The 22,945-nt window shown below is 41.7% G+C and overlaps 2 protein-coding genes across 3 annotated transcripts; both read left to right on the top strand.

Annotated features, from left to right (window-relative positions):
* The first annotated feature begins 526 nt into the window (after positions 1-526).
* RasGAP1 (Ras GTPase activating protein 1) lies at positions 527-19,304 on the top strand. 2 transcript variants are annotated; one of them, XM_032435078.2, is made up of 5 exons: positions 527-1,094; positions 11,755-13,613; positions 13,677-13,939; positions 14,579-14,774; positions 15,986-19,304. In XM_032435078.2, the coding sequence occupies exons 1-5, from the start codon at positions 911-913 to the stop codon at positions 17,114-17,116; spliced, it is 3,633 nt and encodes a 1,210-aa protein (XP_032290969.1). In that variant the 5' UTR covers positions 527-910; the 3' UTR covers positions 17,117-19,304. The 2 variants fall into 2 exon arrangements, with proteins under 2 accessions (XP_032290969.1, XP_032290970.1); XM_032435079.2 differs by lacking the exon at positions 14,579-14,774 and having other exon boundaries at positions 15,986-16,224.
* Positions 19,305-19,440: 136 nt separating this feature from the next.
* LOC6624232 (myotubularin-related protein 9) lies at positions 19,441-22,385 on the top strand. Its single transcript, XM_002047837.4, has 7 exons — positions 19,441-20,002; positions 20,076-20,326; positions 20,398-20,767; positions 20,846-21,321; positions 21,383-21,795; positions 21,863-21,960; positions 22,026-22,385. Exons 1-7 carry the CDS (start codon positions 19,853-19,855, stop codon positions 22,101-22,103), a joined length of 1,836 nt encoding a protein of 611 aa, XP_002047873.1. The 5' UTR covers positions 19,441-19,852; the 3' UTR covers positions 22,104-22,385.
* Positions 22,386-22,945: the final 560 nt, after the last annotated feature.

The raw sequence follows: 22,945 nt of genomic DNA, 5'->3' as shown, positions 1-22,945 counted from the left end.
ATCAGCTTCAATTTCATTCATAACATGTTCAGCTGGTATGAATTAATGTAAAAAATCTTATTTGAGGTGGTTGCACAATCGTTCTAGCTAAAAGCTATATATGTATATAGCATAAAACACATATTTCACGTCTTTTTTGATATTTATATATATTTTTACCACAAATATGCCGTTTATTTTTGATTTAAGCGTTTTGCGCCATTATTCAGCTGTTCGATAAATACTGTGCATCCAGTGTTAGTAAACATGTTCGATTATTTTGCTCATGTTGCTCTCGCGCTTGTGGTCGAAAATCATAGCTAGAAAATCAAAGAAAAGTACAAATAATCACTCTTTATAAAGGCACAGATTATTACTGATCCATCTATAAGCCTTAAATTATAATAGTTCGAAACATGGCAAGGCAATACTCTTTAGTCAATTGTATTAACAGCATACTGCGCTGCGAGCATTCTCTCTCTCTCCTCTCTTGTTGAATCGTTGTATTCTTCTTCTTTCGTGTACCTGCCATTCGTCGTCGCTCATTATCGTTTCATTTCTCGTTGCGGACGGTTGTGCGTCGCTGCGCGCGGAAGTAATTTTGTTGCATTTTACAACTCTCTTCCACAACTCGTAATCGGAATATTATTTAGCTCATTGCATTTTGAACATCTACTCGTAGTAGTTGTCGGCTTAATACAATATTGAATAGAAACTTACAAGTGATGTGTCTGTATGCAAGTATTTAATACACAAAAAGTGCTTAAAGCAACCATAAAGTGATGTTAAAAGCATTTATATACAAAAATCAGCAAAAAAATCTCATACAAAACGCATACGTTGTATTCCGTCGGTTGCGGTAGAACGAAATCGTGTTATTTTCATTTACAATTCTTATCTAAATGCAACACTGTGAACCAACACCAACATAATGCTGTTAAAAAAGAAGCGATATATGTGTGAAGAGCAGGACGACGCTATTGACATCGTTGCTGTTGTCGAGGCAAGCAACAACAGAAACACCAACGCGAACAACAACAGCAGCAGTAGTTATGGATCCAACATGGCTGAAACACGCGAAGTCAGAATTGAAGAGCAATTAAAAGTGAAAATTGGTATGTAACCCTGCGCAAATCAATGAAAACACAAAACCAACTGCTAAATGAAACCCGTCTTCGCACCAACTAACAATAATTTATACGCGTACGTTAGTTTTTCTATGTGAAAAGTGTATTGGAATGCGAGCGCGTCGCCAAGAGGCGCCCAAGCAAACGTGAAACAGAAAATGAAATCAAAACGTTTTTGAAAGAAAAGCGTGCAGCGCACAAAATAATAATGAATAAGTGATTATAGTAATTAGCAAAATGCAATTAAATGATGTTAAACATTAACAAAATACAGTAATAAATGCTACTTTTTGGCTGAAAATGCATTATTGTGTGTGAGTGTGTGAGGCAACAGCGTGCGGTGCTGTTTTCGCGCTTGCTATAGCCGCATCGTGCCATCTCGCTCTTGCGACAGTCGCGCGTGTGTTTTTTTTTCGATGCAGCAAGCAACAAACCAACATTTAACATTGTTGTTGTTGCTGCTGGCAAAGCCAACACGAAGCTAGTTCCGCTGGCTGTTTTGTCGACCAGCCGACACCGTTGCCGTTGCGTTGCCTGGCTGAATGTTACGGCATCGCCCCCGCTGCCGCATGCAGTTGCCCCTTTTTGTGAATGAATTTCGCTTGTGTTTGTGTGTGAGTGACGACGCTTCAGCTTCAGCGCATGTGCCAACACACTTACACAGACTCACACGCATACATACACATACATGTGCACATTGAGCGATGTGTGGGTTTTTTCATGAATGGAATTCGAATTCGGTGTACTTTTCTCTGTCGCTGCCGCCTACCAAACACACACACACGCACATACATATGCCATCGCACCAACACAAACGCAAATTAGATGTTTTATGAATGATTATCAAGAGCAGCTGAATTGCGATGTACGATGCTGATAACCTCGATTTTTCCGTTTTTATTGCACGTCCTACTGTCGATAACAACAAAGTTTCTTCACATCGATTAATGTGTGCGCCAATATCAAAAAAAGGTCAACGTCGCCGCATGCTCATGAATGGACGCCCCTCGCACCTATGCCTGAAGTTCGTTTTCTCTCTCTCTCTCTAGCTCCCTCTCATTAGTTTGGTCCCTGTCTGCTCATAACTGTAACCAACAAGGCATCTGCGACTAGAGAGGCGACAGATTCTCATTCTCGAGCTTTTGTTGCGGTTATTTTGTGTACTTGACTGGTTTTACATTTCCTGTATCGCCTTTTTTGTCGCTTTTGGTTTCTTCGTCGTGTGAGAAGAGAATTATGAAAGCAAAAAAAAAAAAACAACCACAGCCAAAACGTGTGTCACAAGCAACTTCGAACGAAAAGGGTTACTTCTATTAATGTGTGAGTGTGTGTGTGTGTGTGTGTGATGGCCTCATTTGCCTGCCGTCGTCGTCCGATCGCATTTCACACCTGCACGGGCCCCAACACTCTGCAAATAAACATATCTTGATACACATTTGGTGTTTTTTATTTTTTTACCTCTTTTCCATATTACTTATGCCCCAACACTGATGGGGCTCTACCCAGGGCCTGCTTCGCGTTTTCATTTTCCGCCCAAACAAATTCAATCTTTGCGTCGTCGTTCATAAGCAGCTTTTGCTACGCTTCTCTGTCTCTGTCTCCGTTTCCCCTTTGCCCTTCGGCTCATAAATTATATGCAAAGCTGCTGCAGCAGCAACAACAACAGCAGCAGCAGCAGCAAACATTGTAGCAGCTTTTGATTTCCGTTTCCCATCACATGAATTTCCTTTCTTTCGTGTGTTTTTGTGTGTGTGTGTGTGTGCGGTTTCGGTTTGGGTTCTTTGCGTTAAAACTTTTGCTTTTTGCGTTTGCTTTGCTCCCCTTTCGCAAGTCGTTGCTGTTGTTGTTGTTGCTGCTTTTTTTTTTTTTTTTGCACGCTTCAATTGTTTTCGCATGCGCTCGCGTCTTTGTCGGCTGGAACATCTTGCTTTCTGTCCTGCCAGCCGCTTCCTTTCTTAAGCGGCACAAACTCAGCTGTCTTTTACCACGCATTTGTTATAACGCTTCCTCAGCAGCTTTTGTGCCGTTTCTTTGATGCTTTTTGCATATTTAAAAGGTGCTGGTTGACATTTTTGATGAGCTCTTTTTACCGTTGTTGTATGAAAGAAATATAACTTAAATAGTAGAGCAACAATTGCATAACCTTTCCGGATATGATAAGAAACCAACATCATCAAATATTTATTTTGTTGTCTTAGCATATATATCTTGATCAAACTTGCCCATTGTGCTGCCCACATTCCAAATTTAAATTTATTCAATTTTATTACAGGGTATTTATTTTCAGTTAAATGAATAGCAAAATAGAAAATTATAAGCAGTTAAAAATTCATTCACATATAACTAGAATTCTACATCATAGGGAAATGCACAGTCATGTCATGAGAAATAAGTTCCACTGAAAACCTTAGCATATTTACCTATTGCATGCGCAAAGCTTGACGTTCCTTTCATTCCTCCTATCCATTCGATTCTACGGTTTTTGCAGTGTGCCCGTTTGTCTGGGTCTGTCTGTGCATATTTTTCTCAAGTTTCATATTTCCACTTCATTATGCTTTGCATGCTTAATAATAATACTTCCACTTCGTGCTCAGTTTCAATTACACAAAGTTTCGCTTTTGTTGTTGGAGCTTTCCATTTTGTTGGCTGTTGCGATTTCTACACACGAGCAGCACTGACCGAAATTGGCGTAATACTTTTCCACTTAATTAAAATGTTTAGCGCATAACCTAAATTTCGTTTTCCATGCGAGCGAAACCCCGCCCCGCCCCGCTCCGCCGGTGCCCCTGAAAGCATTGGGGCCACGCCTATGAATAGTTACCCGCATTGAGAAATAGTTGCAACTTGTCGCCAGTAGAGGGCGTACTCCATTCCCCCTGTGACTCACAACTGACTCATCGAATGGATGCTAGCGCCGACCCAGACGCAAGACAAGCTATGCAATTTATGCTGAAATATTGATGACAATTTACATGACGCGACGCCCGGCTGACAACTCTGTTTCTGGTATTGGTGGAAAGGGTTGCGAGTGGGTTGACATGGGCCACACACGCACTCGATTCCGCTGAACTTGAAAACTCTAACAAGTAGCTGACAGTTGTTCTATGTGCTTGTAACAGGCATAAATGAGCACACAATGCTCTGCGTGTGTATGAGTGTGTGTGTGTGTGTGTGTGTGTGTGTGTGTGTGTGTGTGTTTGTGTACAACAAGAAATAGTTTTGCCTAAAAAGGCAATTAATTAAAAGCCGGTTGTGTTGTTGCTTTTGCTTTGGCTGTTGGGGCCTGGCCAACAAATCCCAAACTGGTTGCCAACCACTGAGGACTGTCCGAATGCCTGGGACTATTCTAGTCTCTTTTTTTTTTCTCTCTGATCTGTGTTGATCTTCGCTGCTTTGTTGACAATTAGTCTGCCTTGTCGTTTGTCGTGTTCCTTTTGTCTTTGTCGGTTGCTTTATGTTATTTTTTTAAATAATTTTTCTAATACATATTTTTCTTTATAAGCCACGTTTGCTTGTTACTTGGCTAAAGAACAATTAAAATGACATCGTTTCCTTTGAAGAGCTCTTCTTTGTGCTAAGTCGCTTTGAAATTACAATCTAAAAGTTATCTGGAGGTTTTTCTACTGTATTTAACTGGCTCTTAAGGCAAGTTTAGCCTTGATTTGAATTGTCTCTTTCTGTGAAACTGTGTGTCCTGTTCATTTAGAGAAATCCACCTGCAACTGTGGAGAATTGGTGGAAAACGTTTGTATGAAACTTTGTTTTTTCTTATCCGAACGGATTCGATCTCATGTTCAAAGTTCTTCTTGAAAATTCATTTGCTTTGTCCGTGCATAGCCGGGTAATACGCGCTAGCTTAAAATGGTTTAAATATCAACCAGAATCAGCAATAATTAATTGCAATTCTTTAGTACGTAAGGCATTTAGATTGGGCATTTGCTTTAGGTTAACTTTATTTTAAAAGGAAGGCAAACGTTAGCTAAGCTTTTGGAATTGCTCATTTGAGGTTGTTGTTGTTGTTGTAGTTGTTGTAGTACTTGTACTTCCAAAGAACAACAATTGCATGTAATTAGCGCGTTACTAAAATACTTTTTATTCAGGTCGCCTTGAAGCGGCCTCACAAATGGACTTTTGTGGCAATGTTGTTTGACTTGTTGCTGCTGCCACTGCTGCGGCAGTTGGCTGCTGCGTTGATTAACTGCATTAGTTGACATCGTCATCGAGTTGAGGACGCATCTGATCATCTTCGAGATGCGCTTGCAGCGGATGATTAACATTTCTCTTATACTTTCTTGCCCAGCAATAATAATCATGCACACAGAGAGTTTGCCCCCTCTTCCGGACACTGTCTTTTATGACTTAACGCTTGACCTCGCCTCGCGTCACTTTGATGTGTGTTGACTTTGCTTGGGGTCAGCCGTGGGTTGATTGTCTTTTCAGTTCCCCGCTGCACCCTATGCCACCAGGCTTTGAACTTCACGCTGTGCTGGCACTTCTTTGGGGGGGTTTACTCTTTTTTTTTTTTAATGGCTTCGACATTAAAAACACAGAAGTTAACTCGTGTAATTTGTAATAAAAACTCTCAAGTTGTTCCTTTATTACGTTTTGAGAACTTAACATAAATAATTGTTATGCAATTATTTATGCTTGCCTGAGTTGAGTGTCGTTTCTTGTGTGTGGAATGAAGACCCGAAAGGTAAACCGTGTCGGAAATGTCAGAGGGGGCTTATCAAATCTCCAGTTGGGGACACACAATAATTTTGATTGCTTCTAATGGATGTGTGATAAGTTTTTTATTTCGACTAAAGAAGTTCCATGTAATGAATAAACTTAGTAGTAAGTTAAACGCGTAATGCTTGTGAATATTTCTATTTGAAATTGTGTGTGCTGCTTATTGTAACTCTCAGTTTTATTAGATTTAGAGGCCGTAAGCCCACACACGGCAATTGTTGTTGGTTTGAGCGCTTGTCGAATTGTGTTGTGGGCGTTTTTACACAGAAGTTTATTTGTAATTATATTTAATATACAAACTTGGCGACAACGCAGCATTTTTGTCGTTGTTATTGTTAATTTAGAGGTTTGCCAAAGTTAACTGGCGTCTATTTTTGGTCACATCCAGAGACCTCGTCGCGCTGCTTTAGATGCGAGTCGTGTGTCGTCGTCGTGGTGACAAAGTCAGTGACTTGACGGATTGCCAGCCATGGTTAATTGAAGGTTAATGGCGCCAAAAATGAGCATCGCACTACTTGGCATGCCACATGAGACCTGTCATAATAATACATTTATAATTAGTTGAAGTTGCACTGAAAACTCGAAGAAAAACAGCACGCACATCACAAACAAAAAAAAAAAACAGAAAGCTGTAGCTGCTGCTGTATAAATAAAGCACAGCTGAAGTACTCGAATATAAAACCAACCGCAGCAACCACAAGATACAATTGGCAGGCAACCGGCAGTGACAAGGCAGAAAAGCGGTTACTCATTGCCGTATATTGATTATTGAGGCGCTGACAATAGCCCAGGCCAGACATGAAATTGATAACCAAAACAAGACTGATATATACGGAATAAGAAAAGATAAGAAATTCTATCAGCCCCAACTCACACACACACCTCTAAAAGAGCCAAAGTATACGCAGATGATTTTCTAAAATAATAATGAAATATATACCATAACTATGCTATCAAGAGTGCTTGACTTGAGTCGAAAAGGCAGTATATATTAGAACAATTTGAAAATATGTTAATTATGTTAAAGAGTTCTTGTGATCTTGCCAAGTATTTTACTTTCACAATGAATGCTTAACGCTTCGAAGTAGACATTACCTATAAAGGATGCTTATTTTCTATGGTAACTGATTCATTTCGCGGTTTCATCCTTTTGTTATTTTAGTCAAAATATATCTCTATAATCTTGTTTCGCCCAAGCTAAGCTGCAGTATAAGGGTGTTAAGACCCTTAAAATTACGTCTTGCCAGCTTGTTTTATTGTCAGTTAAAAAAGGTTGAGATCCTTTTTAGTTAGGGTTGATTTCTGCGAACCATTTGCCGCTCTCTTCTACAAACCCTTAACGTCAGCCTAGAATGGATAAAGATGTTTGCCAGATAGCTGGCAGTAAGATCCCTTGTCAGGGCCCGATTGCAAACGTAGCAGCGCCAAAGCGGCCATCAACGAACAAACGATCGATTCGATGACGCTAATGAAAAGCTATAAACACGCGAGCAGAAGCCAAACAACAGACACACAGGCAGGCAAGAAGATGAGCATGTGGATGAGAAACGTAATCAGACCGGAAATCGATCGGCACGTACAGCGGCAACAGGCAAGAGGCAGAGGCGCAACAGATGGAGGAGAGTGTGGACGGACTGCGACGTGGAGTCGGGCGAGCTGGTTTTGTTGTAAATGATTAAAATGTGGCGCATTTCTTTAATACTTGCGAGTGCATCAAATGGAAATGGCATTGCATTCGGTAAACTGTGCATTGCTCGCTAACTAACCAGTTACTTCCTTTGGGCCCAATTATATTGGAGAGGCAACCCTTTTTATGTGCTCTACAATTTGACCAAAAGGAAGTGGTTAACGGAAAAAGGAAGTTGTTCGCCAGCCAAATGAATGCAGCTGAAGTGTGCAATGATATTGTAAATGAGTTGCAAAGAATTAACAAGAAGCTGGCCTGGCAACACACACACACACACACATATATATATAGATATCTTCATACCTTCATCTATCTGTACATGTGCTGCTCTTAGGGCGTACACCTTTGGCTCAAATCTGCATAAAGTGCAAGTAATCTTTGCTCGACAGGAAGCTGACGTTTAGACAAACGGCCAGAGACCCAGACATCATCATCATCATCATCATCATCATCACCATCACCACGTCGACGTTGTTGGTCTGTCTGTAAATCTCTCATCCGCTGACGCGGCAGCGCGAACAAAATATATATATCTATATACATACATACATATATAAAGCGCGAGAGAATTTATCTCTATTTCCGTTTCTTTTGCATAAAAGTTTCGCTGCCTTTTTCCCTTGCAAAGGGTATTATAGCTTTTCAATCTAAACTCTTATATTATTTTACCTTTTACTTAGCATCAATTAGTGCAAAGGTGAAAGATAATCCCTTTCTCATAATCTTTCCATATTGGACTACTAGCACCATATTTGTTGGGATAAGCTAATTTTATAAACACAATTATTCAGTCGGTTTTTATTTGAAAAAAGTTTGTTTTTGTCTTAAGTATGCGAGCTTAGCATTTGAATGCTTCAATATGTATCTGAATCCTGTCAATATCTGACTACTTTATTCTCTTTGTCCTTCTATTATTTTTTAAATATCTTTCATAAGAGAAGGGTATTTAATCTTCGGCATGCCAGAGATAGCTGTTCCTTCCTGTTTTTCTTGGTTTTTTAGAATTTTGTAGACTGCGCCACCTCCGCACAGATTCCCCCCCTCACATTGACTTATTTTTCTTCTGCCCCGAGTATTTCTCTTTTTTTTTTTGTTTCTTCTGTGCTCTTGAAGTAATCGCCTCATTAATTCGCGGGCGTTTCATGCTGCACTGAATCAATTTGCATATTGTGCAAAAAAGAAAAACAGAAAATGGAAAATGCGCGGGCAAGCAGGAAAAGCGCAGAAGAGATGTTGTTGGCTGGCGGCATAAAAATGAAATCTACTTACAGAGTCTTTAAATTTAATTTTCCTTTGCCATTTCGGGAACCTGGAAATTGAAAGCGTTTAATGAGTCTGTCGAAACACGAGGCCTAAAAGGCGGGCGGGCCTTTTTTTATGGTACATCCATCCAAATCCATCCACATCTATCTATAGACACACTTTATTCTCTTGCGGCACGAATCGTGTCGTAATTTTCTGTGCCTGCCCGAATGACATTGACGGGCACACTCCATGGGCAAATGTCAAAGTTGTTTTTGTTTTTGCTTTATTTTTTCGGTTTTAGGGGGGGCTCACTGTGCTCAGATTTGTTGTGTGGCTGGCCTTAGAAGTTGCCACATGGTACACGCATAAGGGCAGCTATTATTAGATCCCCATCAGCGGAACAAGTTGAGGAAAAGCTAAAAGAGATAACGCCCTAATCGCATAAGCTGATTGAAATTCAAATACTAGACATCATTAGCCTGAGCACTTTTTGAGTCTTGTTATCAATACGCAATTTCACTTTCAATTATCTCATTAATTTTTCAATTTATTGGCCAATTCAGAAGCTGCATTTGCTTAAGGGGCAGAAGACGAACTCAAATTATATCTATATATATATTATTATATGCATATCAAACAGATGAAAGAACTGAATTCTACGATATGACTCTTATTCGAAAACTATGTCCTACCTATGTTAGGAGATGTGTATATTATATAGTGATTCGATCCGTCAGATCTGTGCGAAATCTCTCGTGCGAGATAAGCATTTAAAAAGAAAGACAGACACATCTATATCGGAAATTCAAGCAATAAAGATAGATAACATTATTTAGAAAAATACCAGGAAATCTGCCGGAATTCAAAGATTTAACTTCCGGCTGGACTTTATAACTATTTCGCAAACCCTCAACTCATATGTTTGTAAAATGATATGAACCGTAAACCGTTTTAAAGGAGCTTCAATCGAAGATTCTTTAGAAATTCGTTATCTGGCTAACGCGATGTCATGTGCAACAAATGGACCCTGCTGTGCCCCAAATAATTAGGAATAAAACCCAAATGGCTAACGCCACGCAATAGAAATATAAATGAAAGCAAAAGGAAAACACAAAAATGTCACTCGCCCAAATGAATTTAGTATAAATAAAGCGTCACAGAATAAACGCGCTTATGAAATTCGGCAATTTATTTGACTGGCGGCGGCAACGGGAACTGTGGAATTCCCTCAGCCAACAAAAACAGTTGCGAAAAAAAAAAATGTGAAAAAGACACAGCGGCAGCGCGCGATGCCAATTCATGAATCATGAATGAATGAAATTGACTGTCTGTCGCGGTCAGGAGAGCAAGCCAGGCAGAGAGACAGAGAGAGAGAGAGATTGTGTGTGCGATAGTGAGTGAGAGAGGGAGAGGGATAGCAAGCGAGCGAGCGAGCGACATGAATAGTATAAAGGAGCAGGGGTAAGCGCGGGGAGCAAAGAGAGCAAAGCACTCTTGATTTTTGTCATTTGATTTGTATTTTATTTCGTTTCATTTTGTTGTTGCTGCTTTCGTTTCTGTTTTTGCATATAAAATGTGCCTCTTGTTTTTCTTGTAGCTTTTACGTAGCCGCTTCCATTCATAAAAAGAAACACGGAATGCGATGACGAAAACAAACAACAACAACATTGTCGGCTTCGTCGTCTTTTGTTATCAATCGTATTTGTTGTGGCGGGGGGGGTTTTAATATTATTTTTCTTACGACAACAAAGTGAGAGCAGGGCAGGCGACAGCAGCAAAGCGAGCCGAGCGTAAAAGCAGCGTTATTTATTCACAAATACACAAGCACGAACAGCAGGCAAATATATGTATGTATGCATGTGTGTATGTACATGTGTAACCCAATTGATTGGCTTACCAAAGACACACGCACACATTACAGTAGTTTACCTAGCCCAAGCCAAGCAGCTGTGTCAATAGGAAGGCCGAAAAGCCACCTTCTCGGCTCGCTATTAAAAAGCCAGAAGAGGCGCGCATAACACAATATTTTTGCGCATTTGCCTTTGCATGCCTACATGACGCCCGGCACGCACACACATGCAAAAATGAATACGCATTATATTTCCGCTCGACTGCGTCTGCCTGCTGCTAATTTTGAATGCTCTGTTCGCAAAGTAAACAAGAAGAGTATATTGGTTTAATGCCTGGCCTGGCCTCTAAAATCGACCCACAAATAAATAAATTATATGTATTCAAGTAAATGAATAGCTTGCAAGTCTGTTCCTTGAGGTTAGTTTACAACTAGCAACGTCAAGTCTAGACAACTCGACTAATTTGTACACTGTAAGAACAGAGTATTGTGCGGTCGAGTGCATAGTTCTTAGTTGTTGTTCATTGAGCAAACGTTGCCACTGCCTGCCCGCTGGTCATTGCCTGATTAACTTGCTTTATCAAGGCAACAACAGCCGCGTACTGTTATTATTAATTTTTAACACTCGAAACAGGGACACGCCGTCTAGTCAGGCGCCGGCCATTGTTGCTGTTGCGGCTGCGGCTGCTGCTGTTGCCACCAGGTGGGGCTGCGCATCGATAATGCAATTTATCGGCGCACAGGAAGTCACGTTGGTGTCGGTCTGCCCTTTGGCGGCATCAAAGTAAGCCGACGAAACGCTGAAATATGATTTGCTGAATAAATAAATTTAAGCACATCGAGTTCGTTGAGTGTATGCATAATTAAGCAAGTACATCTAAGAGCGTATCAGATTTAGCACGTTTTGCAGGTATCACGTTTACCAAGGCCGTGTTATCGAATGACAATTTATCGATATACGATTTCTTAAAACGTTTTTATGTCGATAACTGCATAGGAATTAGATCAGAAGTTGATTCAGCGGTTCGCGGTTTGAACCAACTCGCTGGTTCAAGTTATTTGTGGCCGTGCATTGCATACATTTAATTACATTCTCACTTGCGTTCCTCTTGTTAATGACTACTACTTAATTTTAGGTGAAGCAAAAAACCTGAGCAGTCGGAATGCGGCGAACACAAGCTGCAGCACGCAGGGCACACGAGATGTGTACTGCACCATTGCCTTGGATCAGGAGGAGATATGCCGGACGCCCATCAGTGAACGCACCCTGTCGCCGTTTTTTGGCGAGGAATATCAGTTCAAAATACCGCGTCGCTTTCGCTATCTGTCCGTCTATGTGTGGGACCGGGACATGAAGCAGGACAAGCCAATTGGCAAAATAGCGATCAAGCGCGAGGAGCTGCACAAATACAATCACAAGGATCATTGGTTCTCGCTGCGGCCGGTCGACTCCGACTCTGAGGTGCAGGGCATGGTGCACATTCAGGTGGCCTTCGAGGAGGTGCCACAGCTGCTAACAGAGAGCATCGAGCATGTCCAGCACACGCTACAGCATCATCCACATCATCAGCGGGCTCATCTCAATGACTACAAGGAGAACAACGAATTGAGCAACATCCAACGAACCGCTGCAGCTGCTTTTGCAGTCGCCAGTGGCATGACACTTAAGACTCGCGCGGCAGGTCTGTTTGGACATGTGCATCACCAGCAGCAGCAGCAGCAACAGCAGCAGGCGCAACTGGCCGCATCCTCCACGGATCAGCTGGCCAATTGGAAGAATGTGCATGCTCGTAATGTGCGCGTGGCGATTCGTGTGCCCGCCTGTGTGGATCTGGCCAAGAAGCAGGGCACCTGCGATCCGTTTGTCATCTGCACGGCCTACTACAGCAACAAGCAGGTCATCACGAAACGCACCAAGCAGCGCAAAAAGACCGTCGATCCCGAGTTCGATGAGGTCATGTACTTCGATCTCTCCATTGATTCCGAGGCGGGCAGCACGGGCACCACGAACAGCAACAAATCCGCTGCGTCGCTTGAATCGTCAGCGAATAAAGCATATGCGATTTATCCTCTGGGCGGCGCTGATCTCTGTGAGATTGCCGTGACGCTCTGGCATGATGCACACGGCGCCATGGCGGACAAGGTGTTCCTGGGCGAGGTGCGTCTGCCCATGCTGAACAAGCAACAACAGCAGGCAGTGCAGCCAGCTGCCTGGTATTATCTGCAACCGCGCACCACAGCCCACAGTTGCCGCTCGTTGAATGCGACGCCCCGGTCCTGCGCCACGCCACCTGGTACGCGACTTAGCGTGGACTCAACAATTGGATCGTTGCGTCTGAATCTTAACTACACGGCAGACCATGTATTCCCGCTTGCCACCTATGATGATTTGCTGAATTTACTTCTGGAGTCGGTGGATCAGCGGCCCATTACCTTATCCTCTGTTTACATCCTGGGCGAGCTGGTGTCGGGAAAAACGGAAGTGGCCCAGCCTCTGGTGCGTCTCTTTACGCACACGGAACGTATTGCGCCGATTATCAAGGCGCTGGCTGATCATGAGATCTCCAATCTGACGGATCCCACGACCATTTTCCGTGGCAACACCCTCGTCTCCAAGATGATGGATGAGGCCATGCGGCTGTCGGGTCTACACTATCTGCACCAGACGCTACGTCCGGTACTTTCGCAAATTGTTGCCGAGAAGAAGCCCTGCGAAATTGATCCCAGCAAGGTGAAGGATCGCTCGGCCGTCGACACAAATCTGCACAATCTCAAGGATTATGTGGAGCGCGTTTTCGAGGCTATCACCAAGAGTGCGGAGCGCTGTCCCAAGGTCCTCTGTCAGATCTTTCACGATCTACGCGAGTGCGCGGGCAAACACTTTCCGCGTAATCGCGAGGTGCGCTACTCGGTGGTCTCTGGTTTCATATTCCTCCGATTCTTTGCGCCCGCCATACTGGGTCCCAAGCTCTTCGACCTGACCACGGAGCGACTGGTAAGCAGAGTTATATCACAAACAACGTAAGCCATTAACGTTAATATCCTTCTCCATTTGCAGGATGCCCAAACGAATCGTACACTGACGCTAATCTCTAAGACGATACAATCGTTGGGCAACTTGGTCAGTTCGCGGTCCTCGCAGCAGCCCTGCAAGGAGGAGTACACCGGCGAGTTGTACAAGAAGTTCTGCACGGAGAAGCATGTGGATGCAGTTAAGCACTTTCTCGAGGTCATCTCCACGCCGAATGCCTGTGAGACGCCCAGCAAACAGCTGCAAGCGCTGCCGCGATTGCCACTGGAACCAGTATTACTAAAGGAGGGGTAAGTTCTGTTTTGTTTTGTCTGCCTATTTGAATTGTGTCAGATCTTCTATCAGTTGGTTTGGAAAACGATTGATAACGGTTGATTAATATCGATAACATGATAACTGCCTATCGATAGTTTTTCATACTTGCCATCTCGCTCCCAAATTTTGTATACACTACATTTGGTTGATTACGCTTTATTTTATTCTAATACCAAAACTTTCTTTGTCTTTCTCTTCTTTTACGCGCGTGCTGCTTTATAAAAAAAAAAATCAATATAAAAAATCAAATAAAACAACAACAACAAACCATATCATCACATCACGCCCAACAAACTCCCATCATACATGCACAACATACACACGCACACACGCACACGCACACACACACATCTAAATCATTTGCACATACAAAAACAATACTAACGTCTAGCGAGGGGTAAGAGAAAATTTGCTTTTATTTTTGGTACTCTTTTATAGTTAGTTTGTTTAGTTGTTTGTTTGTTACTTTTGAATTGCAAACAATATTAAAAGCATTAAATGCATAACATTTGCTCATTTGTTTTCGTTCTCTTTCTTTCTTTGCTATGTGTGTCTCTCCCCTTGCTCTCTCTGTCTCTGTCTCTCCTTCCCCACCCACCAAACTGGGCGCACAGCATGATGACCAAATATCCGACATGCCGCAAACGCTTTGGACGCCAATTTAAGCAACGTTACTTTCGCCTGACAACGCACTCGCTAAGCTATGCCAAGTCGAAGGGCAAACAACCCATCTGTGATATACCGCTTGAGGAAATCGGAAGCGTCGAGCAAATGAAAGACAAAAGCTTCAAAATGCAAAACTGCTTCAAGGTGAGTTACAACCAAAGATCACAATCTATCGTTAAGTCTGGTACTGGCCTGGTGTGGTTGTTTAGTAAGTGGAACAGCATACCAAGCATTTAAGATCTAAGCAGAACAGACACGCCGCCTCGTTTCCAATAGAAATAAATGGAGGGAAACACTCATACATATACAGGTACAAGGTACAGGTACATACATGCTAACTTAACAGATCTGTTAATTCAAATAATTCGTAAATACTGTGTATGCCTGTCAATAATATGTTTTGCTCGCAGCTAATATACCCATTCAAGCGTACATCTTAAATGCCAATACATTATGCCGGAAATTGACAAGTTTAAAAATGCATTTTCATAAATAAATTAGGCGCAGGCAGCCCACACAGTTCGTTCCATTCCACATACAAATGAATTGAGTGCATGTGTGTGTGTGTGTGTGTGTGTGTGTGCGTCTGCTCGGTTTTTACATGCATGACAATGTACCAAAACAGGTACTTTTTAATCGTACGCTGGACCTTTTTGCGGCAAACGGGTAATTCTCTCTCTTTTCCGAAATAAGAGTATTCTATTTATGGCATAAAAAATATTCATATTGGTATTAATTATTGCGTTGAGCTCTTACATTTTCCAAATCTTATTTAAATTTTTGGTAAGATATATTTGAATGGGCAACCGTTGTTTAACATTTTGGCATTGTATTCGAGTATCGATACCTGAAGTGCGTCGCAATGGATCGCGCGATTTAACTTTGGTAGCTGCTCGTCGACTTTTTAGTGGAAAGAAAATTAGCTGTAATTGCAGCAAAAGGGTAGCATAAACTTTCACTTATGATTTGTATTTCCATCTAGACGCGTTGCGTCTATGCAAACGACAAGATTGCAATTAAAAATAATTAACATTATTATGAAAATGAGTTGGCAACGCTGTTCCAGCTGTGCTGGTAACTCTAGTTTCCAACTACACCAACCATTGTTATTCTGTTTCATTTCTGTTTTGCGACGACAAAAAGGGAAATTTCGAAACCTTTAAAAAAGTCGCGCGTCAAAGCAAAGAATTCGGTTACGTTGGAGGCACGCGTGGGATTTTTGTCCGTGTGAATCGTCGTTTGCGGCGTTTTCACTGTGCGCGCAATTGTTGGGCAAATGTTTATTTTATAGGCTGAAAGTGAAAAGAACGCAAATAATTTACACGGCATTTTGTATTCATTCAATTCATTCGCAGATCGTGCACAAAGACCGCCCGCTTATTGTACAAACGACGAACTGCGTCGAGGAGCGCGAATGGTTCGACCTACTACACAAGATCTGCCTAATGAACTCCATCCGGATGCAATACTTTCATCCCTCAGCGTTTATCAGCGGCTTCTACAGCTGCTGCGGCCGCTCCGATGAGAATGCGCCCGGCTGCAAGAACGTGTCCGCCAAGGAAATGGACTACTTTCAAATGGATTTGGTAACGGCGCTCGATCCGGCTCTAGATCTGCAGCGCATACACACGCTCATCATGGCCAATATGAATCTGCTGGACGCGCTGCTCGATCCGCTCGCCTACCATCAGCACCTGCCCCTGCCCCTGCCACAGCATCAGCAACAACAACAGCAGCCAAACAATCCGCTTGTGCCGCTGGCCAGCGCCCTGCAGCAGCAGTCGCCGCAGGCATTTGTCGAGTTCAAGAAAACCATCGAAAAGCTGCGGGACAAGGCCTACGCCATCGACAGGGATCATCGCGACTACAAGCAGGACATAACGCGGCAGCTGAAATACGGCAGTCGGCAGGCACCGATCGGCGATGACAACTACTGGCACATGATGCGCGCCGCCGGCCAATTGAACTTGCAGCATCATCACCAACAGCAGCAGCAGCAGCAGCAACAACAACAGTTGCAGCAGCAACAACAACAGTTGCAGCCCGTGCTGCCGCACATGCAACATGTGCGCGCTCTGCCGGCAACCACGAACAGCAGCAACAGCCACATGAATGTGAACGCCTACTTTATGCACAACTTGCAGCATCAGAATCAGCGACTGCAGCTGCAGCAGCAGCAACAGCATCAACAACACCATCAGCAGCAGCAGCTGCCGCACCAGCAGCAGCAACAACAGCAACAACAGCAACAACAGCAATATCAGCAGCAGCAGCTGCGCAACCAGCGACACAATAATAACATTAACAACAACAACAACAACAACAACAACAATAGCTGCAGCAACGCCTCATCGTCCAGCCCATCGTCGACGGCATCCAGTGTTGTGGCAGCTCCACCCAGCAGCAGCGCCGCAAACCCCGCATCAGCTGTGGCTGTGGCAGCAACAGCTGCCGTGCTGCCGAAGCCGGCGCCGCCGATTTATTAGCGTTCAAGACTATGCGTATTCGCCATACCCAGAGCGATTGTTCTGACTCGGTGAATGCGCATAACTGTTCTACTACTGCCCCCCCACAAACACACACACACACACACTCACTTCCCCTCACCTACACTCACACACACAAGTACTTCGAAACACTTCCAACAGCAACAGATGCGTGAAGCGTGTGCTAATTTTAAACTAATTTTTTTTTTTTGTACGATTTAAAATATGTAGAGCTTAGATCTTTTAATTAACTATTTTTATACACATTTATACGGGGTAACCGAGAAGCGAAATCTAAATGTTTAAGCCTATTTATTGTTCTTTTGTATTTAAACGACACACAAATTTTCTACGTTTATTTTGTGAACCCGAATTACCCAAACAAAGAAAAAACTGATAACTATTTAAGCTGCTAAAATCTTAAAAACAAACAACAAAACTCCAAAATTGCTAAGAATTTTTAAAAGCTAGACTCGTAAGTTGTATTAAGCTCTAAAATATCTCTAAATATATATCTATATATATATATATATATTCGTATATATATCTATATGAATACGTAAGAGTAGTAGTGAAATAAACCGTTGTATATAGCTAAAAGTATGCTTAAATTCTATGCTACACATATATACTTTGTATTTATATATATATATATATATATGTAATACATAAACCAGTTATGCTAGGCGTAGACAAATTGGAACTATCTAAAGTAAATTAGATATTTAAGATTCGTCTAGGCGATACACACACACACACGCACGCACACAAGATCCAAGTGTGAGTGCTACTGTTATATACAAAAGCTGCACACTTATACGCTAGCATATGTACATTTACATATACACAAGCACACACACACACGCGCATACACATGTAGTTATATATATTTAACTGTCATACAGCTACACGTATACTTACATATATGTATTTAAAGCTCTGGCACACAAACAAACAAAACAAAAACAAAGCGTTGTTAAGAACAAATTTACTTCCATTTTACATACATACATAAATATTTATTGAATGCATTTAATTTCTCATGTTAAATTTAAAACGACAACACAAATGAAAAACAAAATGTAAATTGTTAATGCAAAATTATGTTTGTTAGCTTATTAACACTTACTTCCACCGATTTGTTTCCAAAGCTCTTCCAATATTGCATAATCGTTATATTTAATAATACATACAATACACATACACATACATACATACCAACTTACATATTTTTTGTCAATTGCCATATTTAGTTTTGTTTTTCTTTTAATATATACTTCATTGCATAAATGTCTTCCTCTTTGAAAACTTATCTTTTTGTTGTTTATGCATTCCAATTTCTTTGTGCATTTCTTTGTTCTAATATTGCATAATGTGCATTTACACATACAAAAAAAAAAAAAAAAAAATTAAAAAAAAACATACATTGCACCTAAACAAAATGAAAACCAGAAAACATTTTTTTGTTGCTAAGAAATTCATTTAATTTTAGTATAATTTTATTACTTATATTTAGCCTAAGTTGTTGGTACAAAGAATCGAAAAGCATATTTTTTAGCGACAAAATAAACTTATCGCCAATGATTTTTGTTTCTATTTCTACTATTTTAGCTTTATCTGGCTGCTTTTGATATAATTTCAATTTGTTTTTTTTTTTTTTACCTCAATTCTCGTGCTTTGGGCAATTTTTGGCATCCAGTTGTGATATCTTATACGAAAAAGAAAACAAAATTATATAGATTAGACTCTCTTTAAGTGTGTGTTGGTTGATTGATGCGTATATTTGCAATAAATTTATTGTACGTTAAAGCTGTTAAGTATTTATATCTATATATATATATATATATATTCGCATTGTGACAATTAACAGAGAAGCAATTTACAATATTATTTCGAGAACTACAAAGCAAGCGTACTCGCATTAATATACACTTATATATACACATATTTTCTATTATGTTTGAAAATTCAATTTCACTCGAACACAATCCCAAGGATAAACAAAAGAAAAGCAAAAACAAAAACGGAAACAAATGAATCCCTAACTTATAAGCCTGAAAGACAAATACTGACAAGTGTTGTGGTTGGTTTCAATGCCATGGAACAGACAAAAATGGAAAACTTCCCTATTTTTTGTAAACAAACCTTTTGAAACTAACTTTTACGTATAAATAAATATTTCTATATAGATATTATGTTATGCTCTTTATGCCGATAGTTTCTCGTTTGAATTGCGCGCGCATTGTGGCTAACATTTTTCTGCGCCGTTGCCCGCACATAAATGGCGACGGCTGTGTGTGCTTTTTTCGCGGCGTGTCCGCGTTTCCCTGTGAATGGCAGCACACCGTTATCGCCTGCAAAACTTACCAAAATGCTTTATGAGCAACATTTTTAATACGCAACTAATCATAAATGTTAATGGTGTGTGTAACAAGTGCTATCACATGTGCAGCAATCGTGTAACGTAAGCATAGCGTTTATATATATATATTGCAACGCCCACACTGCTGTTGACAGTTCAACAAAGAGGAAAAAGGCGGGTAGTGGAAGAAGAAGAAGAAGCAATCAAGTGGCAACGACGACAACAACAACAACAACAACAGCACAGCAGCCGCTGCGGCAGCACCACAGGCAAAATGCAAAAAGTTAATTAGCGTGAACAAAATCACCGCTCGGTGGGTGGTCAGCCATAATTTGTGCGTTGTGTGTTGGTCAAGGGGCGGTCGACTGGATGACATGGAGTTCGCTGATCTGATAAAAACACCCAAATTGGATGGGGTCTTCCTGCACACGAATGCAGCAAATGCAACAGTTGAGGGCACCCTGTGCATAACGGGTCACCATTTATTGCTCAGCGCACGTCAGGAAAACACGCAGGAGCTATGGGTAAGTGTCCAGTGAAGCGCAAAGTGGCGCCCATTAGCTGAGTTAATTGAATTACAATGTGCCTTTTTTCCAGCTGCTGCACAAGAACATCGACTGCGTGGAGAAGAAGCCGAGCATGGGCCAGAACATTGTCATGGGCGGCATTATTACGCTCAAGTGCAAGGATTTGCGCATTATATCGCTGGAGATCAAATATGCCAAAGACTTTTTTAATGTGGCTGCCTCCTTGGAGGCGCTCAGTGCAATACAAAACCCAGAGCTCGACTATCCATTCTTTTACAGACCCATGTATTCCATACTGGAGGACGGCTTCACAATGTTCAGGTGTGTTACATATATATATATATATATATTTAATTCATTCAATTTGCCACTAAAACAAATTTATATTGCAGACCGGAGCTGGAATTCGCACAACTTATCAGCGGCATGAGTATGGGCGGTGCCTCATCGCCGAACGTTGCAAATATATCAATTTGCATGCCCTCGACTTCAGCTGTGGGCTGCAGCAGCAGCAGCACCAGCAGCATACCTCATCCGCTGCAGAACGGCTTTGCGTTGGACGCAGCAGCTGCATTGGTGGGCAGCAGCGTGTCCGCCTGCGAGTGGCGCATCAGCCACGTCAACAAAGACTTCGGCGTCTGTGCCACATATGGCGCCACACTGATTGTACCTAAAGCAATTAGCGACGAGCAAATCGCGCTCTCCGCTGCCTTTCGAGACGGCGGACGTTTCCCATTGCTCAGCTACAGGCATGAAAATGGCGTAAGTATAATTACATCTGTTCATCTGTTTGATGATGATTAATTAAATTAACTTTATCTTCGTTTGTTCCGCACGCAGGCTACTCTGATGCGTAGCGCCCAGCCACTGTCCATACAGGGCATCAAGCGCTGCCGGGCCGACGAGGCCATACTCAATCTGGTGCTGGGACGCAGTAAAAAGGGCTTTATTGTGGACACGTGGGGCAAGGGCAAGTCCAACACTGAAACGGACCTGCACTACTCTCAGTGGAAGAAGGTCAATCGCTCAATCGGCAATGTCAGTTATCCGGCCTCCATTCTGGACAGTTTTGCCAAATTGATTGAGGCCTGCAATGACACTGGCTGCAGCACGGACAAGTGGCTATCGCGTCTCGAGAATAGCGGCTGGCTAAGCCTGGTGCTCAATTCGTTGAATGCCTCCTGCGTAGTAGCCCAATGCTTGGACCAGGAGGGCAGTCCAGTCCTGGTGCACGGCGCCAAGGGTCTTGACTCGACGCTGATAGTTACATCGTTGGTGCAAATCATTCTAAATCCAGATTGTCGCACTGTGCGCGGGTTAGTAATGGGCGTACACAGTTATCATATATATTAACTATACATTACGTGGATTCTGCAGTTTGCAAGCTTTGATAGAGCGCGAGTGGATCCAGGCGGGACATCCGTTCGCATCGAGGCATCGCTATTCCTGTTACACGCCGCATCAGATGCGCAACAAGAACTCGGGCGCCACATTTGTTCTGTTTCTGGATTGTATCTATCAGCTGTACATGCAGTTTCCCTGCAGCTTTGAGTTCAGCACGCAGCTGCTCATATTGCTCTTCGAGCACAGCTACTTCTCGCAATATGGCACCTTTCTGTGCGACTCGGAACGGGAGCGACACGAGCTCCAAGTGCACACCAGGACCACCAGCCTGTGGTCGTACCTCAATCGACCAGATGTGTTGCAGACATTGCTTAATCCCCTGTACGAGCCAAATGCCAGTGTTATCTGGCCCTCTGTGGCACCCATTAGCCTGGAATTGTGGAGCGGTGAGTTGTTTCCAAAATAACATGACGTAAAGTTTTGTAAACGTTCATTTCTTGTATTTATGCAAAGAACTCTATTTACGCTGGGTGATTGATCAACGCAATTTGGCAACGACCATGGCACAAATACAGGAATTGGTTACCCGCGAAAAGGAGCTCAGAAGCCAGGTAAATCTCCTACTTGCTATAGTATGTTATTATAGTTGACTATTAAATAATTTATTGATCGTAAGGCATTCAAGCTGCGCAAACAGGCAATGGAACTGAGTCTGGAGATCGGGGCACATGGAAATGATGTGGATAATGCATGAGTTGTTGTCTACCTCATTGGGCAGATGTTTTTGGGTCTCTCTAATACCATATTTATATACAGCATATACAATTATTTTTGATACTTTCTGTAGCCATTTTTACTCAATTATTCAATCTTATTTTGTATAAAGTTCAACACTAACGAATAAGTCTTAAAAAGTTCCATTTCTGAAAATTGCTGAAAAGAACCGGAAACACACACAAAAACTGATCTGATTTTGGATCGAAACAGACTATCCGAATATTTTTGACTAAATGTCCATATTACAACACATAATCTATTTAAATGAAAGTTTTAATCTGAAGCTCTCTCATTGTAATTAAAATGCGATCTCCTCTCACTCTCTCCCTCTAAATGTACTTTAACAAAGCTCTCTTAAAAATTGCACATAAGATCATCAAATTTGAGTCAATTTTTGACGCATTTACTCATATGGAATTTTAGTAAAATAAGTCTGCAAATTAACTAACTTTAGTACTTAACGATGGTTAAATCCGGTTTAGCCGCCGATCAAATTTAGCATTGTTCAATTCAAAAGTTTGCCTTTTTCGAAAAGTTGGTGTTTTGTACATTTTGATTGAATCGCATTCATGAAATGCTTCGAAAGCGTTTATAAATGAATAGTAATATATGTATTAAAAAAAAAAATAATAACTAAGCCGTTGCTTATATATATGTGAATCTATAAATGTATTATTTATATAAATGTTTATAGCTAGTATGATACGATATTGTGTTTGTTTCGAATTGTGATCGTATTTGAAATCATAGAAGTTCTTTTGTAATTTACAATGTTTACATATTTGTATTGTGCGTACTCTGAGTGTACTATGCTAATTA

Source organism: Drosophila virilis, chromosome 3, assembly GCF_030788295.1.
Source record: "Drosophila virilis strain 15010-1051.87 chromosome 3, Dvir_AGI_RSII-ME, whole genome shotgun sequence".
Taxonomy (NCBI): Eukaryota; Metazoa; Arthropoda; class Insecta; order Diptera; family Drosophilidae; genus Drosophila; species Drosophila virilis.
The sequence above is the reverse complement of the archived record's forward strand: the minus strand, read 5'-3'. Positions and strand labels throughout refer to the sequence as shown.

Excerpts from the sequence above, each read along its gene's own strand:
- LOC6624232 (XM_002047837.4), top strand. The coding sequence starts at position 19,853 with ATGGAGTTCGCTGATCTGATAAAAACACCCAAATTGGATGGGGTCTTC. Across the intron at positions 20,003-20,075 it reads AAAACACGCAGGAGCTATGG|CTGCTGCACAAGAACATCGA; the intron begins GTAAGTGTCCAG and ends CCTTTTTTCCAG. Across the intron at positions 21,322-21,382 it reads GATTGTCGCACTGTGCGCGG|TTTGCAAGCTTTGATAGAGC; the intron begins GTTAGTAATGGG and ends TGGATTCTGCAG.
- RasGAP1 (XM_032435078.2), top strand. The coding sequence starts at position 911 with ATGCTGTTAAAAAAGAAGCGATATATGTGTGAAGAGCAGGACGACGCT. Across the intron at positions 13,614-13,676 it reads ACCTGACCACGGAGCGACTG|GATGCCCAAACGAATCGTAC; the intron begins GTAAGCAGAGTT and ends CTCCATTTGCAG. Across the intron at positions 13,940-14,578 it reads CCAGTATTACTAAAGGAGGG|CATGATGACCAAATATCCGA; the intron begins GTAAGTTCTGTT and ends CTGGGCGCACAG.